Source organism: Ranitomeya imitator, chromosome 3 (genome assembly GCF_032444005.1).
Source record: "Ranitomeya imitator isolate aRanImi1 chromosome 3, aRanImi1.pri, whole genome shotgun sequence".
NCBI lineage: Eukaryota > Metazoa > Chordata > Amphibia > Anura > Dendrobatidae > Ranitomeya > Ranitomeya imitator.
This window is the reverse complement of record NC_091284.1, coordinates 788,077,116-788,096,760: the sequence shown is the minus strand read 5'-3', so window position 1 is coordinate 788,096,760 and position 19,645 is coordinate 788,077,116. Positions and strand designations below refer to the sequence as shown.

At 49.8% G+C, this 19,645-nt stretch overlaps 1 protein-coding gene across 1 annotated transcript in view; it reads left to right on the top strand.

The window, feature by feature from the left end:
* Positions 1–5,191: 5,191 nt before the first annotated feature.
* SESN3 (sestrin 3) overlaps positions 5,192–19,645 on the top strand; it is an 81,322-nt gene continuing 66,868 nt past the window's right edge. Inside the window, exon 1 of the mRNA XM_069759176.1 lies at positions 5,192–5,355. Coding sequence (XP_069615277.1) covers positions 5,293–5,355 — 63 coding nt within the window. The 5' untranslated portion in view covers positions 5,192–5,292. The remainder of the gene's footprint in view (positions 5,356–19,645) is intronic.

Sequence of the window (19,645 nt, the reverse complement as noted above, 5' to 3'; positions counted from 1 at the left end):
CCTCTCCACCACCTCAGTACTGCGCCCCCTCTCCTCCCCTCTCAGTACTGCGCCCCCTCTCCTCCCCTCTCAGTACTGCGCCCCCTCTCCTCCACCTCTCAGTATTGTGCCCCCTCTCCTCCCCTCTCAGTCCTGCGCCCCCTCTCCACCACCTCAGTACTGCGCCCCCTCTCCTCCCCTCTCAGTACTGCGCCCCCTCTCCTCCCCTCTCAGTACTGCGCCCCCTCTCCTCCACCTCTCAGTACTGCGCCCCCTCTCCTCCACCTCTCAGTACTGCGCCCCTCTCCTCCACCTCTCAGTACTGCGCCCTCTCTCCTCCACCTCTCAGTATTGCGCCCCCTCTCCACCTCAGTACTGCGCCCCCTCTCCTCCCCTCTCAGTACTGCGCCCCCTCTCCTCCACCTCTCAGTACTGCACCCCCTCTCCTCCCCTCTCAGTACTGCGCCCCCTCTCCTCCACCTCAGTACTGCGCCCCCTCTCAGTACTGCGCCCCCTCTCCACCTCAGTACTGCGCCCCCTCTCAGTACTGCGCCCCCTCTCCTCCAACTCTCAGTACTGCGCCCCCTCTCCTCCCCTCTCAGTACTGCGCCCCCTCTCCTCCCCTCTCAGTACTGTGCCCCCCCACCTCAGTACTGCGCCCCCTCTCAGTACTGCGCCCCCTCTCCTCCCCTCTCAGTACTGCGCCCCCTCTCCACCACCTCAGTACTGTGCCCCCTCTCCACCACCTCAGTACTGCGCCCCCTCTCCTCCACCTCTCAGTACTGCGCCCCCTCTCCACCTCAGTACTGCGCCCCCTCTCCTCCCCTCTCAGTACTGCGCCCCCTCTCCTCCACCTCTCAGTACTGCGCCCCCTCTCCTCCCCTCTCAGTACTGCGCCCCCTCCCCTCCACCTCAATACTGCGCCCCCTCTCCTCCCCTCTCAGTACTGCGCCCCCTCTCCACCTCAGTACTGCGCCCCCTCTCAGTACTGCGCCCCCTCTCCTCCACCTCTCAGTACTGCGCCCCCTCTCCTCCCCTCTCAGTACTGCGCCCCCTCTCCTCCCCTCTCAGTACTGCGCCCCCTCTCCTCACCTCTCAGTACTGCGCCCTCTCCTCCCCTCTCAGTACTGCGCCCCCTCTCCACCACCTCAGTACTGTGCCCCCTCTCAGTACTGCGCCCCCTCTCCTCCACCTCTCAGTACTGCGCCCCCTCTCCTCCCCTCTCAGTACTGCGCCCTCTCCTCCCCTCTCAGTACTGCGCCCCCTCTCCACCACCTCAGTACTGTGCCCCCTCTCCACCACCTCAGTACTGCGCCCCCTCTCAGTACTGCGCCCCCTCTCCTCCACCTCTCAGTACTGCGCCCCCTCTCCTCCCCTCTCAGTACTGCGCCCCCTCTCCTCCCCTCTCAGTACTGCACCCCCTCTCTTCCACCTCAGTACTGCGCCCCCTCTCCTCCCCTCTCAGTACTGCACCCCCTCTTCTCCCCTCTCAGTACTGCGCCCCCTCTCCACCTCAGTACTGCGCCCCCTCTCAGTACTGCGCCCCCTCTCCTCCACCTCTCAGTACTGCGCCCCCTCTCCTCCCCTCTCAGTACTGCGCCCCCTCTCCTCCCCTCTCAGTACTGCGCCCCCTCTCCACCACCTCAGTACTGTGCCCCCTCTCCACCACCTCAGTACTGCGCCCCCTCTCAGTACTGCGCCCCCTCTCCTCCCCTCTCAGTACTGCGCCCCCTCTCCTCCACCTCTCAGCACTGTGCCCCCTCTCCTCCCCTCTCAGTACTGCGCCCCCTCTCCTCCCCTCTCAGTACTGTACCCCCTCTCCTCCACCTCAGTACTGCGCCCCCTCTCAGTACTGCGCCCCCTCTCCTCCCCTCTCAGTACTGCGCCCCCTCTCCACGACCTCAGTACTGCGCCCCCTCTCAGTACTGCGCCCCCTCTCCTCCCCTCTCAGTACTGCGCCCCCTCTCCTCCACCTCTCAGTACTGCGCCCCCTCTCAGTACTGCGCCCCCTCTCCTCCCCTCTCAGTACTGCACCCCCTCTCCTCCACCTCAGTACTGCACTGCGCCCCCTCTCAGTACTACGCCCCTCTCCTCCACCTCTCAGTACTGCGCCCCCTCTCCACCTCAGTACTGCGCCCCCTGTCCTCCCCTCTCAGTACTGCGCCCCCTCTCCTCCACCTCTCAGTACTGCGCCCCCTCTCAGTACTGCGCCCCCTCTCCTCCACTTCAGTACTGCGCCCCCTCTCCTCCCCTCTCAGTACTGCGCCCCCTCTCCACCTCAGTACTGCGCCCCCTCTCCTCCACCTCTCAGTACTGCGCCCCCTCTCCTCCCCTCTCAGTACTGCGCCCCCTCTCCTCCCCTCTCAGTACTGCGCCCCCTCTCCACCTCAGTACTGCGCCCCCTCTCAGTACTGCGCCCCCTCTCCTCCACCTCTCAGTACTGCGCCCCCTCTCCTCCCCTCTCAGTACTGCGCCCTCTCCTCCCCTCTCAGTACTGCGCCCCCTCTCCACCACCTCAGTACTGTGCCCCCTCTCCACCACCTCAGTACTGCGCCCCCTCTCCTCCACCTCTCAGTACTGCGCCACCTCTCCTCCCCTCTCAGTACTGCGCCCCCTCTCCTCCCCTCTCAGTACTGCACCCCCTCTCCTCCACCTCAGTACTGCGCCCCCTCACAGTACTGCACCCCCTCTCCTCCTCTCAGTACTGCGCCCCCTCTCCACCTCAGTACTGCGCCCCCTCTCAGTACTGCGCCCCCTCTCCTCCACCTCTCAGTACTGCGCCCTCTCTCCTCCCCTCTCAGTACTGCGCCCCCTCTCCTCCCCTCTCAGTACTGCGCCCCCTCTCCTCCCCTCTCAGTACTGCACCCCCTCTCCTCCACCTCAGTACTGCGCCCCCTCTCAGTACTGCGCCCCCACTCCCCCCCTCTCAGTACTGCGCCCTCTCTCCACCACCTCAGTACTGTGCCCCCTCTCCACCACCTCAGTACTGTGCCCCCTCTCAGTACTGCGCCCCCTCTCCTCCCCTCTCAGTACTGCGCCCCCTCTCCTCCACCTCTCAGTACTGCGCCCCCTCTCCTCCCCTCTCAGTACTGCGCCCTCTCTCCTCCCCTCTCAGTACTGCACCCCCTCTCCTCCACCTCAGTACTGCGCCCCCTCTCAGTACTGCGCCCCCTCTCCTCCCCTCTCAGTACTGCGCCCCCTCTCCACCTAAGTACTGGGCCCCCTCTCAGTACTGCGCCCCCTCTCCTCCACCTCTCAGTACTGCACCCCCTCTCAGTACTGCGCCTCCTCTCCTCCCCTCTCAGTCCTGCGCCCCCTCTCCACCACCTCAGTACTGCGCCCCTCTCCTCCCCTCTCAGTACTGCGCCCCTCTCCTCCCCTCTCAGTACTGCGCCCCCTCCTCCACCTCTCAGTATTGTGCCCCCTCTCCTCCCCTCTCAGTCCTGCGTCCCCTCTCCACCACCTCAGTACTGCGCCCCCTCTCCTCCCCTCAGTACTGCACCCCTCTCCTCCACCTCTCAGTATTGTGCCCCCTCTCCTCCCCTCTCAGTCCTGCGCCCCCTCTCCACCACCTCAGTACTGCGCCCCCTCTCCTCCCCTCTCAGTACTGCGCCCCCTCTCCTCCACCTCTCAGTACTGCGCCCCCTCTCCTCCACCTCTCAGTACTGCGCCCCTCTCCTCCACCTCTCAGTACTGCGCCCCCTCTCCTCCACCTCTCAGTACTGCGCCCCCTCTCCTCCCCTCTCAGTACTGCGCCCCCTCTCCTCCACCTCTCAGTACTGCGCCCCCTCTCCTCCCCTCTCAGTACTGCGCCCCCTCTCCTCCCCTCTCAGTACTGCGCCCCCTCACCTCCTCTCTCAGTACTGCGCCCCCTCTCCTCCACCTCAGTACTGTGCCCCCTCTCCTCCCCTCTCAGTTCTGCGCCCCCTCTCAGTACTTCGCCCCCTCTCCTCCCCTCTCAGTACTGCGCCCCCTCTCCACCACCTCAGTACTGCGCCCCCTCTCCTCCCCTCTCAGTACTGGGCCCCCTCTCCTCCCCTCTCAGTACTGCGCCCCCTCTCCTCCCCTCTCAGTACTGCGCCCGCCTCAGTACTGCGCCCCTTCTCCACCACCTCAGTACTGCGCCCCCTCTCCTCCCCTCTCAGTGCTGCGCCCCTCTCAGTACTGCGCCCCCTCTCCACCACCTCAGTACTGCGCCCCCTTTCAGTACTGCGCCCCCTCTCCACCACCTCAGTACTGCGCTCCCTCTCCACCACCTCAGTACTGCGCCCCCTCTCCACCACCTCAGTACTGCGCCCCCTTTCAGTACTGCGCCCCCTCTCCACCACCTCAGTACTGCGCTCCCTCTCCACCACCTCAGTACTGCGCCCACCCTCCACCACCTCAGTACTGCGCTCCCTCTCCACCACCTCAGTACTGCGCTCCCTCTCCACCACCTCAGTACTGCGCTCCCTCTCCACCACCTCAGTACTGCGCCCCCTCTCCACCACCTCAGTACTGCGCTCCCTCTCCACCACCTCAGTACTGCGCCCCCTCTCCACCACCTCAGTACTGCGCCCCCCTCTCCACCACCTCAGTACTGCGCCCCCTCTCCACCACCTCAGTACTGCGCCCCCTCTCCACCACCTCAGTACTGCGCTCCCTCTCCACCACCTCAGTACTGCGCCCCCTTTCAGTACTGCGCCCCCTCTCCACCACCTCAGTACTGCGCTCCCTCTCCACCACCTCAGTACTGCGCCCCCTCTCCACCACCTCAGTACTGCGCCTCTTTTAATCACTATTCTCTTTGTCCTGCAAGTAAGCTGAAAAGCTTCGGGGGGCGTGGCCATGCCTGTTTTCGAGTTTTTCCTATTGGTCAAAACACTGTTCTCTCTTCTCGGCTTCGGATTGGCCACCTGGAGTAGTCACCAAGGGGCGTGACGCAAATAGCGGCTCACCTATGATTGGCTGAACAGAACGAGAGGGCGAGTGGGAGGATCCCTGTCAGGATGACAGACCCTGAGTTTGGAACATGCACGCTGGGCGTGGCTAGACCCTCCGTGATGAATGCTCCTGCTGAGTGGGCGTGGTTATACCCATTAATGGCCATAAAGGGCCGTGTAGTGGGAGTGGTTATAGCATATGTTATAAGTACTTCCACCTTTCTGGGGCGGGGTCAGCGAGTCGTGTTCCCGCCCTCTCGTCCTTGTCGCCCAGTCCTCCCCTCCCCCTGTGCCCGGTCTGTGCTCTCGGGTCGGCCCGCAGTGCACAGCTCGCCGGCTTCTCTCTCACTCCCCGAACACAGCGGGAGCACCGGGCGGGAGCGGCGACACCATGAACGGCCCGGGGAGCGGCGACTATGTCATCTGCAGCAACTGCCACAAAGTGCTGAGGAAGGTGAGAGCCGACCCCCTGCAGTGCCCGGCCGGCTGGCTGCACAAGTCCCGGCCGGCCGGCTGCACAAGTCCTGGCATGTCCCCTCCTGCAGGGAGTTCTGCTGGCACTTGTAGTTCTGCACTGCTGGATCCACAGGTCCCTCTGCATTGTTTCTATGTGTCATTGATTAGATGACCATTTCCCTTTTTTTTTGAGGGGGGGGGGGGGGGGGTGTTATGCAACTTCTTGGGGGAGTGAAGACTTTTGCAAAAATCATTATTTTTTTTTTACATTTTTGTAAATCTCCTTGTAACAAATACATCGCCCCCTCCTGCAGAATTCTTACAGGATTATTTATATAAAATAAATCAAATAAATCCCTAAAACCAACCCCTATAGTGGCGGATCTGGGCGCCATATATCCGTCCGACGCGGTATATATCCCACGGGTGCGATGCCCCTGTTGCTAAGTGAAAACATCTCCCCCCTCCTCATCCTCCTCCGATAAACCAATCCGTATTTTGCCCCCCCAGGTCTGGTTCGTAAAGGGTTAATTTTTATTGTCTTATTAATGTAAATATTGACGTTATTTTCCTCTGTTTTTTTTCTCTCTCCTTTTTAATAGCGGAGGGTAATGCTCTATATGTCTACACACCCTGTGCCGGGCTGCGGAGCTCGCGCTCTAATTCCAGGTCCCGCGTCCTATTGATACACAGCGGTTTTGTTACGGTAACGGGGATCTAGCAGAGCCGAGCGAGTAACCGCGCGCCTTCCACGGCACATTGGGCTCTGCGCTTATCTCGGCTGTCGCAGAGATTGCGGTGGGAGCTGTTGTTCCTGTGATCCGTGGCTGCTGGCCGGTAGCGGACCCATCGCCCGTGTCACTTTTTGGGGGTTTTCATCCCCCATTGTTGGCGCCTAATAGGATTAAACCGTTTTTGACGTAGTGTCAGCATTTCATCAAAATAATTTAAAAAAAGCACCAATAAGTCCTCTATGTTCCTCCTACTAGTCAGCTGTTTTTTTGGGGTGCAGCGTACCTTACCTTGACCCCCAATCGCCCGAGAGGGGCATCGGAGCTCTAATCGTCAGCACGTCGCCTTCTTTGCCGTCTCTGCTATTCCACACGCATCACACGCAAAAAACACGTATTCCACAGGTTGTCATGTACGCCAAGGTCCTATAACCCATCGGCAACCTGCGGCCCCCTATGGGGTTTCCTATTTGTGCTGCTGAGCTAGGGGGAGGGGGGGTATGTGGCTGCAGAAATAGATAGAATTGATGTAGAAGTGGTGACCTGTCTAAAGTGGAACTCCCCTTTAAATGATTAAAAGGATTATGCGGCTGCAGAAAAATATATCCAGCTTGTTGTGCAGGACTTGGTTGTCAAAACAGGTTGAACTCCCCTTTTAGATAATTTAAAGGGATCGTCCTGGCATTGATTATTACTGTTTGCAACTTTCTATTATGTTGTGTCTTTCCATTCCTCCGCCGGTTTTATTCTCATCTCTGCTTGCTGTCGGTGAATAGGAGCTTTCTGCTTTACATCCAGAGCTGAAATCCTCCCATCCCCCACCGACCTGATATACTGCATGTACAGTAGTGATGATGAGCCATTGCTATAAGCTACGTGCACCCTCTGGCCCTACTATATTCCTACTATCGGAGTATTTAGTCCGTACGTTGTCGTTTTTTTTTCTACTTTTTGGATGTAAAGGATTACATTGACAGCAAGCACAGATCTTGAAAATGTTCCATTTATTTTTTGTTAATGTTCATGTTACTGGAAGAATTAAAAAAAAAAAAAGCCCTGTAATCTGGCTATAAAGTGTAAATATTTGCCAGAGAAACCCCCCTGTCGTCCTCCTTTTTGAGGGTCCGGGGAGCCTCCTGCTTCAGCTGCATTCCTGCACACACACAGTGGTTAGATCTTGTTTATCGCTGTGTTACGACACCTCCTAATTACCTTCGTTAATTTCTGATGACTTTATTTCGTTAGTCGCCATGGAGATTGGGACACCTTGATAAAGCCGTAATGAAAAATTAGGGCTGAATAATAAATCCGGCTCAGTTTTTACTAAAATAAACAACAACAAAAAAAAATATTCAAAAACGTTTTAAAATAAAAAATATTGGCTTCCTCTGACGCCGCTGTAGCAACGTCTCAACAGATCAGACTGCTCCGGCGATCACGTGTGATGAGACGTAATCATTGGGGGCCGGGTCAGCGCTACCTTGGGAGCCGCAGAATGTGAATTTGCTAATATTTTTTTTGTGGGCTCAGTAGTTTGGCTACAGTTAAAAAAAAAAAAAAAAAACACGAAATCAGCGCTGAATTTTGGTGCTGATTTTCTTATGGGTTTCTCTGCAGATTTAAAATGGGCGGACGCAAATCCTTTTGCACGAGTAGAATCAGTCAAGCTAGTGTTGGTAAGAGTGTCCAAACATGTCAGTGATCGGTCGTCGAAGCGGCCTGTTGTGGCGTATCGCCCCTTATAAATAAAGGAGGTGCCACTGACAGTATCCAAAGGGTATGAAGACTAATCAGTCATTGTACAGTAAAAGACTCAGTCCTGGATGGTAAAGATTACAATGTCCAGAAGTAGAAATAACAAATGTTTGTCCAAAACAGCACCACTCTTACTTATGGGTAGTGTCTGGTATTGCAGCTTCAACCTCATAGAAGTGAATGGAGCTGGGGTGCAATACCAGGCACAACCTATGGACCAGAGTGGCGCTGTTTGGCTATGCGCACGTGGAGTTTTTGGAGGCATTACAAAAAAAATAAACCCGTTTTTCAAGCTGAAACTGTTTCAGGGGGGGGGAAAAAAAAAAAAAAAAAAAAATATATATATATATATATATATATATATATATATATATATATATATATATATATATATATATATATATATATATATATATATATATATATATATATATATATATATATATATATTGTTTTGTTTTCATAAGTGTTATCTAAAACCTCCTGGGAGGGAAGCAACACTGGAAAAAAAAGAAGAAAAAAAAAACCTTGTATGAAAAAACCTTGTATGAGCAGCAGTGGGTTTCTGTAGAAATTGATAGAAAGCGATTTCCAAGAGTTTTAGAGGAGGATTTTGGACAGAATCCACTAGAGAGAGAAAAAAAAAAAAAAAAAAGAATAATTGTTTCTCAAAAAAGCGGACCATTTTTCTAATCCTGGACAAGCACAAGGTTCACACCAGAATCCTCATGTTTGTGCCCTCCAGATGGTCGGAGGAGTCGGACCCCCGAGTCGGCAGCGGAGGTCGGGGAGGTTACTCTTGTTTACCCCGGGTCTGACTTTCCCCTGCAGATGTTCCTTGTACTGTGTGCCGGTTGTTGATGGGTCGCAGGGTGGCGCGTTACTCCCCTCCATAATTACTGTATAATCATCTGCTTTATTACACCTCGCGCCCGCTGACACATGGGAATGATAGATTTCAGCAATTCGGAACATTCCTGCCCAATAAACAGCATTGATCGTCCACAGATGGACATGATCGTTACCAGTTAATGGATGGAAAATGAGAACGAAATGTCCCCAAACCTAATAGATGTCAATCAATAACGCGAGAAAGATGTTTATTACAACCAATGTGGTCAATTTCCTTCTCTTCATTCTGGAGGAGAGAGCATTCCCTTTTTTGTCACATTGCCTTTAAGGCTTCATATGATAATCAATACCACCGTGCATTTCCCAACTCGTGTGGAGTAAATTTTGCTTTGTATAATGTCCCTCCAAGACGTCCAGGCTGGTGTTGATCAGGCTATGTTCACACGTTGCAGTTTTGCAGCACTTTTTTTTTCACCAGGTAAATTTTCTTCTTGTTGCCCTGTTTTTTAGCGTGTTTTTTTTTTTTTTTTTTTTGCTGTGGATTACTTATAATTTGTCTACAGGACATATTTCATAAAGTTACTTTTATTCGTTAAAAATGCTGCAAAACGCTTAGTTGCGTTTTTTTCAGCATTTTTGCACTTTCTCACTGTAGGTGTTGCTCACCAATCCCTCATCCTTTCTATGGTCTTGTGGTTCAGGATGTTTGTTGGGTGTCCGCTTCCTAAGGGTACCGTCACACTATAACATTTCGATCGCTACGACGGTACGATTCGTGACGTTCCAGCGATATCGTTACGATATCTCTGTGTCTGACACGCAGCAGCGATCAGGGATCCTGCTGAGAATCGTACGTCGTAGCAGATCGTATGGAACTTTCTTTCATCGCTGGATCTCCCGCTGTCATCGCTAGATCGGTGTGTGTGACACCGATCTAGCGATCTAGCGATGCGATCCAGCGATGCGTTCGCTTGTAACCAGGGTAAACATCGGGTAACTAAGCGCAGGACCGCGCTTAGTTACCCGATGTTTACCCTGGTTACAAGCGTTAAACTAAAAAAAAACAAACAGCACATACTTACATTCTGGTGTCCGTCAGGTCCCTTGCCGTCTCTGCTTCCCGCACTGTGAGTGCCGGCCGTAAAGTGAAAGTGAAAGCACAGCGGCTGTGCTTTCACTTTCACTTTACGGCAGGCAGTCACTGAGTGCGGGAAGCAGACTGCAAGGGACCTGACGGACACCAGATGTAAGTATGTGCTGTTTGTTTTTTTTTAGTTTAACGCTTGTAACCAGGGTAAACATCGGGTAACTAAGCGCGGTCCTGCGCTTAGTTACCCGATGTTTACCCTGGTTACCCAGGGACCTCGACATAGTTGGTCGCTGGAGAGCTGTCTGTGTGACAGCTCCCCAGCGACCACACTACGATTTACCTACGATCACGGCCAGGTCATATCGCTGGTCGTGATCGTAGGTAAATCGTATAGTGTGACGGTACCCTAACAGTTCATCCTTTAATTAGATCTCCTTTAAAGGGAATCTGTCAGTAGAATGACCCCTACTAAGCCGTCTATATGGGCATGTAGGTCATAGGAAGATGAATAATGTGATACCTTCATATCTGTGATCCGATGTCTTATTCCAGAGAAATCAATTTTTTTCTATGTAAATGAGCTGTTAAGATCTGTGGGCCGGACATAGATCTCCCAGAGAATCTGCCTCCAGAGCTTAATTGAAATAAAAGGAGAGTTACCAGTGTGAGCCATGTAATGACTTGATACAGACACTTTGTTCTCATCATACACTGTGATATCGGAACTGAACAGCACAGCAAAAGTGAACTTTCTCATTACAAACAAATTTGCAGCAGTAGTTGTCATAGTGCAGTGCTTCATCTTCCATCTCACAGGCAGCCAGTGTGTTACAAATGTGTTTGCAATGAGACAAGGTCCAACTCTTCTGTGTTGCTTGTAATCAGACACCGCTCTGCAGCAAAGCTGATAGCAGTAGGACAGGGCAACTGTAGATGAAAATGAGTTTGTACTGAGACAAAGTTCAGCTCTGGCGCGCTGTGTTCAGCTCTGGCGCGCTGTGTTCAGCTCTGGCGCGCTGTGTTCAGCTCTGGCGCGCTGTGTTCAGCTCTGGCGCGCTGTGTTCAGCTCTGGCGCGCTGTGTTCAGCTCTGGCGCGCTGTGTTCAGCTCTGGCGCGCTGTGTTCAGCTCTGGCGCGCTGTGTTCAGCTCTGGCGCGCTGTGTTCAGCTCTGGCGCGCTGTGTTCAGCTCTGGCGCGCTGTGTTCAGCTCACTCTCAGGGAGATCTATGCCCAGCCCATAGATCTTAATATCTCATCTATATATTAAGAAAAATGTGAATTTCTCTGGGTTGAGACATCGGATCGCAGATATCAAGATATCATTTTATTCAGCTTCCTATGGCCTACATGCCCGTATAGACTGCTAAGTAGGGTTGATCCTACTGACAAATGCTCTTTAATGAGAACCCGTCTACCCTAGAGATGGTGGTTATCATTAAGCCTTCCCAGACACTGGAAAAGTAATTTTTGGATTGTAAAATGTCCCTGCTGGAGGTCTAGGTGGGTTTTGGGTTGCCATCGAGATCCTCTGTTCCTGAAGCCCCAGTTATCCCCTCATGGATAATATGTCCTTCAAGATTTGGCTCCTGGTGCATAGTCGGTTTTAAGCCAGGAGACTGATGGGCTTTCTGTTTGCAAAAGGGCAGCCGCCACTTCCTTAGGGTTCATTCACACCTCAGTTTTTCCCGGACCAGGGCTGTTCGGTCTTTTCACAGATGCCACAAGTGCTTGTGATGGGCTATGGGGCTGTTCACATGTCTGTGAGTTTTTTGAAGAATGGTCCGTGCAAATTGCCACGACTTGTCCGATATTGATCCTAATGTTGGAACAAACTCTCCAATGGTCTCTACGGGTCCATAAATGGTCAGCCAGAACTTGGGTGAGGCCTCTTTCTGTGGTCTACTGATTGTGAAGATTTCAGAAGGTGTCTCCTTTTGGGAAGGACATGAGACACCACATCCTTGTGCCTTTTTATGTGTTTGTCACAGGTTTTCGCACTTGGGTGTGAAAAGTCACATTTCCAGAAATTCTAGGCCATGTTCATGCAGAGTTTTGGTTTATGAATGGCATAAAAAAAAAGTTGTTGTTTTTTTTAAGCGGAAACCGCTTTAGGAGACTCTCCTTTTGGAGGAGTGTTTATTTTCCTGAAGCTGTTTTGAAGACTTTTTGGAAGAGGGTTTTTTTTTCTACCAATTGATTTGACCGTGCCAAGTTTGGAGAGGTTTCCTTCAGGTTCTGCTTCAAAGGATTGACATGCACTTTCTTTTTTTTTTCCGCTAGGCAATTTTTCAAAACCACTTCCTATGAGGAGTTTTCTGCCGTTATTTCTCCTGAGCAGCAAAATGAGTTTCACAGAGAAATAAATTGAAAGAATTTTTAAATCCTTTTTTTTAAAGCTGATTTTGAAGAGTATCTGCTCCTAAACATCTACATAAAACTCAGTGTGTTCATAGCCCTACATCTAAGCTATCAACAGTTTTGGTCACAAATAAGCCTCTTGACGGCTACCGTGGAACTAGGTTGTCCAATCGATAAAAAGTTACCCAAAAGCCCGGACTGCTTTTCCGCAAACTTGCTGCCGTCTTCTCTTCTCAGTTTTGGACACATGGGCAATACCACCAGCTATTCTCCATTATTTTGAGTGACCCCGTTCCATCCGCTTTCGAGACTCCTGGGTATTTTCTTTTTGGTGAGATCACTCCCTGACCGTGGCTTTCGGGACACCTGTGTTTTGCCTTTCTGGTGAGATCACTCCCTGACCATGGCTTTCGGGACACCTGGGTTTTGCCTTTCTGATGACATTACTCCCTGACCATGGCTTTCGGGACACCTGGGTTTTGCCTTTCTGGTGACATTACTCCCTGACCATGGCTTTCGGGACACCTGGGTTTTGCCTTTCTGGTGACATCACTCCCTGACCGTGGCTTTCGGGAGGCCTGGGTTTTGCCTTTCTGGTGACATCACTTCTTGACCGTGGCTTTCGGGACACCTGGGTTTTGCCTTTCTGGTGACATTACTCCCTGACCATGGCTTTCGGGACACCTGGGTTTTGCCTTTCTGGTGACATCACTCCCTGACCGTGGCTTTCGGGAGGCCTGGGTTTTGCCTTTCTGGTGACATCACTTCTTGACCGTGGCTTTCGGGACACCTGGGTTTTGCCTTTCTGGTGACATTACTCCCTGACCATGGCTTTCGGGACACCTGGGTTTTGCCTTTCTGGTGACATCACTCCCTGACCGTGGCTTTCGGGAGGCCTGGGTTTGGCTTTTTGGTGACATCACTCCCTGTCCGTTGCTTTCGGGACACCTGGGTTTTGCCTTTCTGGTGACATCACTCCCTGACTATGGCTTTCGGGAGGCCTGGGTTTTGCCTTTCTGGTGACTTCACTCCCTAACTATGGCTTTCGGGACACTTGGGTTTTGCCTTTCTGGTGACATTACTCCCTGACCGTGGCTTTCGGGACACCTGGGTTTTGCCTTTCTGGTGACATCACTCCCTGACCGTGGCTTTCGGGAGGCCTGGGTTTGGCTTTTTCGTGACATCACTCCCTGTCCGTTGCTTTCGGGACACCTGGGTTTTGCCTTTCTGGTGACATTACTCCCTGACCATGACCTTACAGATCAGGTATATTTTTGTCTCAGATGGGGTTTTTCCATTTGCTCTTTCTAGGGTGGCTGTGCAGATATATTTACTGCATTGTGTTAAACATTAGTATCTCAAAGTCCAGATCGAGCCATTGTTGCTGGTAAGCTGAGCCTCACGTATACAACATCGGACGGAGGCTTAGTTGCGCAATGCAGCGTTTAGCTTCTTGGGGGTCGTCCATTGGGGTCCTTTCAGAATGGCGTAGACTGATGTTTTGGCACCCTGTTGTTGTGTGGATACTCATGAAATCCCACTTACTGTACCGTTCTGCTTCCATTCCGGCCCTGACGAGGCAGTAGATCGTATCGGGAACTCTTTACTGTGTTTTGTATACAGATGATGATACATAATGAACCTTCTTGGTAATTTCTCAGAAAGTCCTGCTTTTGTGTATCTATGGAGTAAAGTCACATCTTTCCTAGGAAGTTATAAAACATAGATCGTCGTGTGCGCATTCTAAAGAAAAGATAAGCGACGCCGGGATGTAGGAGCGCCACTTATCTCCTTTTTGATGTACACGTTTTAGAGATTTTGTCTTGCTTTGCTGTTAAAATTGAGATTGTTCTAAAAAAAATCCTACCACTTAGAACAACTTATTGAGTGGTCACTGATAAAAATCACATATCGTATGTTTTTCTTTTTTTCCAAGAATAGTAAATAGTTGCGCAAGTGTGAAACCATGGAATTGTACATGTTATCAGAGAAAAAGGAAAGTTCACAACCCTGTTAGCTAAGCTATATATGAAAAATGAGGTTGACATTCCGCTTTACTGTAGGCTGTAAAGCGAGATGCCATAGTTCTTTCTGCTGACATCTAGTGGTCGCTATAAGAAGTGTAAGTTTTTTTTAAAGATATTAAAAATAAGCCAGCCATAACACCTACAAAAATTAGTGAAATAGGTAACTCTGTTTTGTTTGCCCATTTATTTTCTTTTGTATGATACAGATAAGAGGGTTTTGATCTTCTTGTGTCCGAGGAGTACAGGTGGTCCTAAGATTTGGCAGATGTCTCCCTAAACATCAAGGTTGTGAAGACAAAGTCCACTCTATGGCTGCCCTTAGCGCACTTCTTGAATGAATTCCTCCACTTGTTTCAGGCTCAGTGTAAAGGGCAGATGTGTGGCAGGAACAGGAGTTTGTGTGTCACGTACTGACACCAGATCAGATGGTATTCTGGGGGGCGAGGGACAGGTGGGGCACAGCCGAATCTACTGCGGCACTTGTTCTTACTACAACCTTGCAAGGAATTTGAATGGTGACCTCTGAGGTCTAGAAAAGGTTAATTCGCCCATAGTCTCCACATTCCAGTGTCCTTCATAATCTTATTGGAAAAGAAAAAGATTATCCCTTCTATTTAGTGCTGGAAGGGACTGGCGGTGTAATCTGTTTAGTGCGGCGTCATAGGACCAAAACCGTCTCCCTCTTCAAATCTGCAGCTGCTCTTAAAGCGCATGTTCACCTATGAACACCACATATCTAAGTAGTTACCATGTAAATGCAGTACGTTATTTATCCTGTACTTCTCCATACTGTATTATACTCCAGAGCTGCACTCACTACTCTGCCGGTGCAGTCACTGTGTACATACATTACTGATCCTGAGTTACATCCTGTATTATACCCCAGAGCTGCACTCACTATTCCGCTGGTGCAGTCACTGTGTACATACATTACATTACTGATCCTGAGTTACATCCTGTATTATACCCCAGAGCTGCACTCACTATTCCGCTGGTGCAGTCACTGTGTACATACATTGCATTACTGATCCTGAGTTACATCCTGTATTATACCCCAGAGCTGCACTCACTATTCCGCTGGTGCAGTCACTGTGTACATACATTACATTACTGATCCTGTACTGATCCTGAGTTACATCCTGTATTATACCCCAGAGCTGCACTCACTATTCCGCTGGTGCAGTCACTGTGTACATACATTACATTACTGATCCTGAGTTACATCCTGTATTATACCCCAGAGCTGCACTCACTATTCCGCTGGTGCAGTCACTGTGTACATACATTACATTACTGATCCTGAGTTACATCCTGCATTATACTCCAGAGCTGCACTCACTATTCCGCTGGTGCAGTCACTGTGTACATACATTACATTACTGATCCTGTACTGATCCTGAGTTACATCCTGTATTATACCCCAGAGCTGCACTCACTATTCCGCTGGTGCAGTCAATGTGTACATACATTACATTACTGATCCTGTACTGATCCTGAGTTACATCCTGTATTATACCCCAGAGCTGCACTCACTATTCCGCTGGTGCAGTCAATGTGTACATACATTACATTACTGACCCTGAGTTACATCCTGTATTATACCCCAGAGCTGCACTCCCTACTCTGCTGGTGCAGTCACTGTGTACATACATTACTGATCCTGAGTTACATCCTGTATTATACCCCAGAGCTGCACTCACTACTCTGCTGGTGCAATTACTGTGTACATACATTGCATTACTGATCCTGAGTTACATCCTGTATTATACCCCAGAGCTGCACTCACTATTCTGCTGGTGGTGTCAGTTTGTACATACATTACATTACTGATCCTGAGTTACATCCTGTATTATACTCCAGAGCTGCACTCACTATTCTGCTGGTGGTGTCAGTTTGTACATACGTACTGATTATATTATCTATTATAATCTATGCCTATTTTCACAATTCTTCAGAGCTGAAATCCCCTAGCTTTCCTTTTTGGCTTAATGATGAATGTAGCCTTTGTACTGTAATGTTAGTTTTTATGACTTCTCTGCCTCCTTACATTACTGACGCTTAACAAAAGTTGTTGTCAATCTTCAGAGCCATCAAGCAGAGTTGTGATTACAGCTCCTGAGCATATTACAGAATCTAACTCCGGATTGGTAGGAAGTTAGTACAGACATGTATGTCCATGTAAATTAGCGATATCCTTGGGAACATTCCTGCATAGTGATAACAGGACAAGCCTCCTAGTTTTGGGGGCAGCACTTTGCCCCTTTGCATGGTCGTCTCACTGTATTTTTCTGCTTTTCCTCGTCTTGCGGAGTCCGTACAGTAGTGTAGATGCAGATAGGGACTATCTGGCTTTTCAGGTCTTTGTGGAAGAGTTGAGGGGGGGAATGTTTTTCTTGTCGAGCCCTGGCCCGCAGCCAGCAGCAGTTGTTTGTCAAGCCTTGCTCTGCCTTTGGCAGCTGGATTCTATGTAAAAGGATCTTGTTGTTGAAGCGAACAGTTGCAGATAGAAGGATTCTGCAAATTGCCGAAAGTTTATTTTTATTTTCTTCTTCACTGAAGCTAAAGGACGGGGACCCTCACCCCCCCCTCCCCTTTCAAAGAAAAAAAAACAGCAAACACCTAAAAAAATAAAAATAAAAAACATGTTTTTTAGCCTCCTGGAAAGTAGAGTGAATGGAGGGCTTTCTTCCTTGGCCCTTGGGATCAGATTACATGTAATGCTTTCAGGGACCCCATATTGGACCGAGCAGTCCAGAGAGGAGGAGGAGGGTGGTGGACGGTTTCTCCATTTTAACCCCTGCCTCGCCGGGCCTCATACTGCATATTTTTACGACTTGTTTTTCTCTTCAGGAATGCTTTCTATTCATACTGTAAGGAGGCGTAAAGGCAGGAGGGCCGGCGCTGTTGAAGTGTGTCAAGGAAAAAATAAAATAAAATGACTCGTGCCCGGCATATTGCTCAATGGCAGGCAATCTTCAGGTCAATATATATAGAAAAAATGATCAAGGAGATAAACAACGTACACGTCACGCACGTCCTAGATGGAGTCGTGAGCAAAGAAGCCCAAAGTCAGCGGGTGCATGCGAAATAATAGACGCCAAACACCATAGAAAGTAACAGGACCACACACGGATGCCAAATAAAGGGGGACAAGGAGGAGTACGGACGCTCCCCCCTCGCTTACTTGTACGGCGCCATTGACTTTCCGTTGTTTCACTTGTTTAGTATTTAGATCGTCTGACTTTTTTGTGTTTTCTTTGCTCCTTTCTTTGGTGCCATGATGAGCCTTCCAGGATCAATCCTATTTATACGCTGCTCTGTGCACCCTGGGAAATATCAATGTATTTCTCGTTTTGTCTGAGGACTCTAGGGGTCCATGAGGTTTCACCCAATTTTTTATTTTTTTTTAAAGTGTGGATTCACTTTTCAATCCTTACTGTTCCTTTTGAATTTTAATCTGCTATTTAATAGGCATTTTATATATATTTTTTAAACAAATAGATACTTTTCGGAGTGACTTGTACTGTGTTCCTACGCAACGTTAATGCAGGTTATAAGGGGGCAACTCTTTACACTGCCCCTCTGTTTGGTGATAGGCCTCTGCCTCCTTAGTCCCTGCAGGAGACAGTATGCACTGTGCTGGTTTCCCATGGATTTTTCTTTGAAGAAGTAATATCTACATAAAAAGTGAAGTAAATTTGTAAATACATTCATCTCGATTTACATTGTCTATTATACTGCAGAGCTGCACTCACTATTCTGCTGGTGCAGTCACTGTGTACATACATTACATTACTGATCCTGAGTTACATCCTGTATTATACCCCAGAGCTGCACTCACTGTTCTGCTGGTGCAGTCACTGTGTACATACATTACTGATCCTGAGTTACATCCTGTATTACACTCCAGAGCTGCACTCACTATTCTGCTGGTGCAGTCACTGTGTACATACATTACATTACTGATCCTGAGTTATATCCCGTGTTGTACCCCAGAGCTGCACTCACTGTTCTGCTGGTACAGTCACTGTGTACATACATTACATTACTGATCCTGAGTTACATCCTGTATTATACTCCAGAGCTGCACTCACTGGTCTGCTGGTACAGTCACTGTGTACATACATTACATTACTGATCCTGTACTGATCCTGAGTTACATCCTGTATTATTCTTCAGAGCTGCACTCACTATTCTGCTGGTGCATTCACTGTGTACATACATTACTGATCCTGAGTTACATCCTGTATTATTCTTCAGAGCTGCACTCACTATTCTGCTGGTACAGTCACTGTGTACATACATTACATTACTGATCCTGTACTGATCCTGAGTTACATCCTGTATTATTCTTCAGAGCTGCACTCACTATTCTGCTGGTGCATTCACTGTGTACATACATTACATTACTGATCCTGAGTTACATCCTGTATTATTCTTCAGAGCTGCACTCACTATTCTGCTGGTGCAGTCACTGTGTACATACATTACATTACTGATCCTGAGTTACATCCTGTATTATACTCCAGAGCTGCACTCACTATTCTGCTGGTACAGTCACTGTGTACATACATTACATTACTTATCCTGTATTATACTTCAGAGCAGCACTCACTGTTGGTTATTAGAAACAATAATTGCTGGCAAATGCTACATGCTGTCTTCGAGCATAGAGACAGCGAGGGCTGCTGAGAGAATTCAGCTCCGAAGTTTGTGTAATTAAGAAGGCAGCTCTGTGTTACAGTCCGGATCAGTATTGCAGTACAGGCAGTCAGGAGATGCTGGGAGTTGTAGTTCTGAAGCAGTGGAGCACTCTTGCATAGTCAGCGAGTAGTACAGATGTATTTGCGGCCCCTTCTGCAGCCTCCTGTGGTTTTCTGTTCTGCTGACTCGGCTGATTGTGCAGACATGATAGGAGCTGTGTACAATATAGGACTGGGAAAAGGTTACTGGGGGCACGTATCAGTACCACCACAAGACCACCGCTGGTCCACCAGTGACTGGGGACCAGTAAGCACAATTCCTATCAGAAGAGGCTTTTATAAGTGACCTCTGACCCCATTGTCTCTCAGAATAGCCTTATAAATAAACAGTTGTAGCCCCCCCAGAGTAACGTGTGGTAAGTAGCTGTCGTCTCTGGTTTCTTCCATTTCGTAGGCCATGTTTACACGCTATCTGGTCAGTATTTTACCTCAGTATTTGTAACCCAAAACCAGGAGTGGAACAATTAGAGGGAAAGTATAATAGAAACATATGCACCACTTCTGTATTTATCACCCACTCCTGGTTTTGGCTACAAATACTGAGGTAAAATACTGACCAAATACTGAACGTGTGAACGTAGCCTTACAGTCCAACTGTGGGGACCTCTTATGCTTGTGAGATGAGGGGGTCATGTGTAGCCCGTGTATAAGATTTAGCAGTGTATATAGGTGACCATGGGTTTATTTATGCGCCATGTATAGTGGTGGTGGTG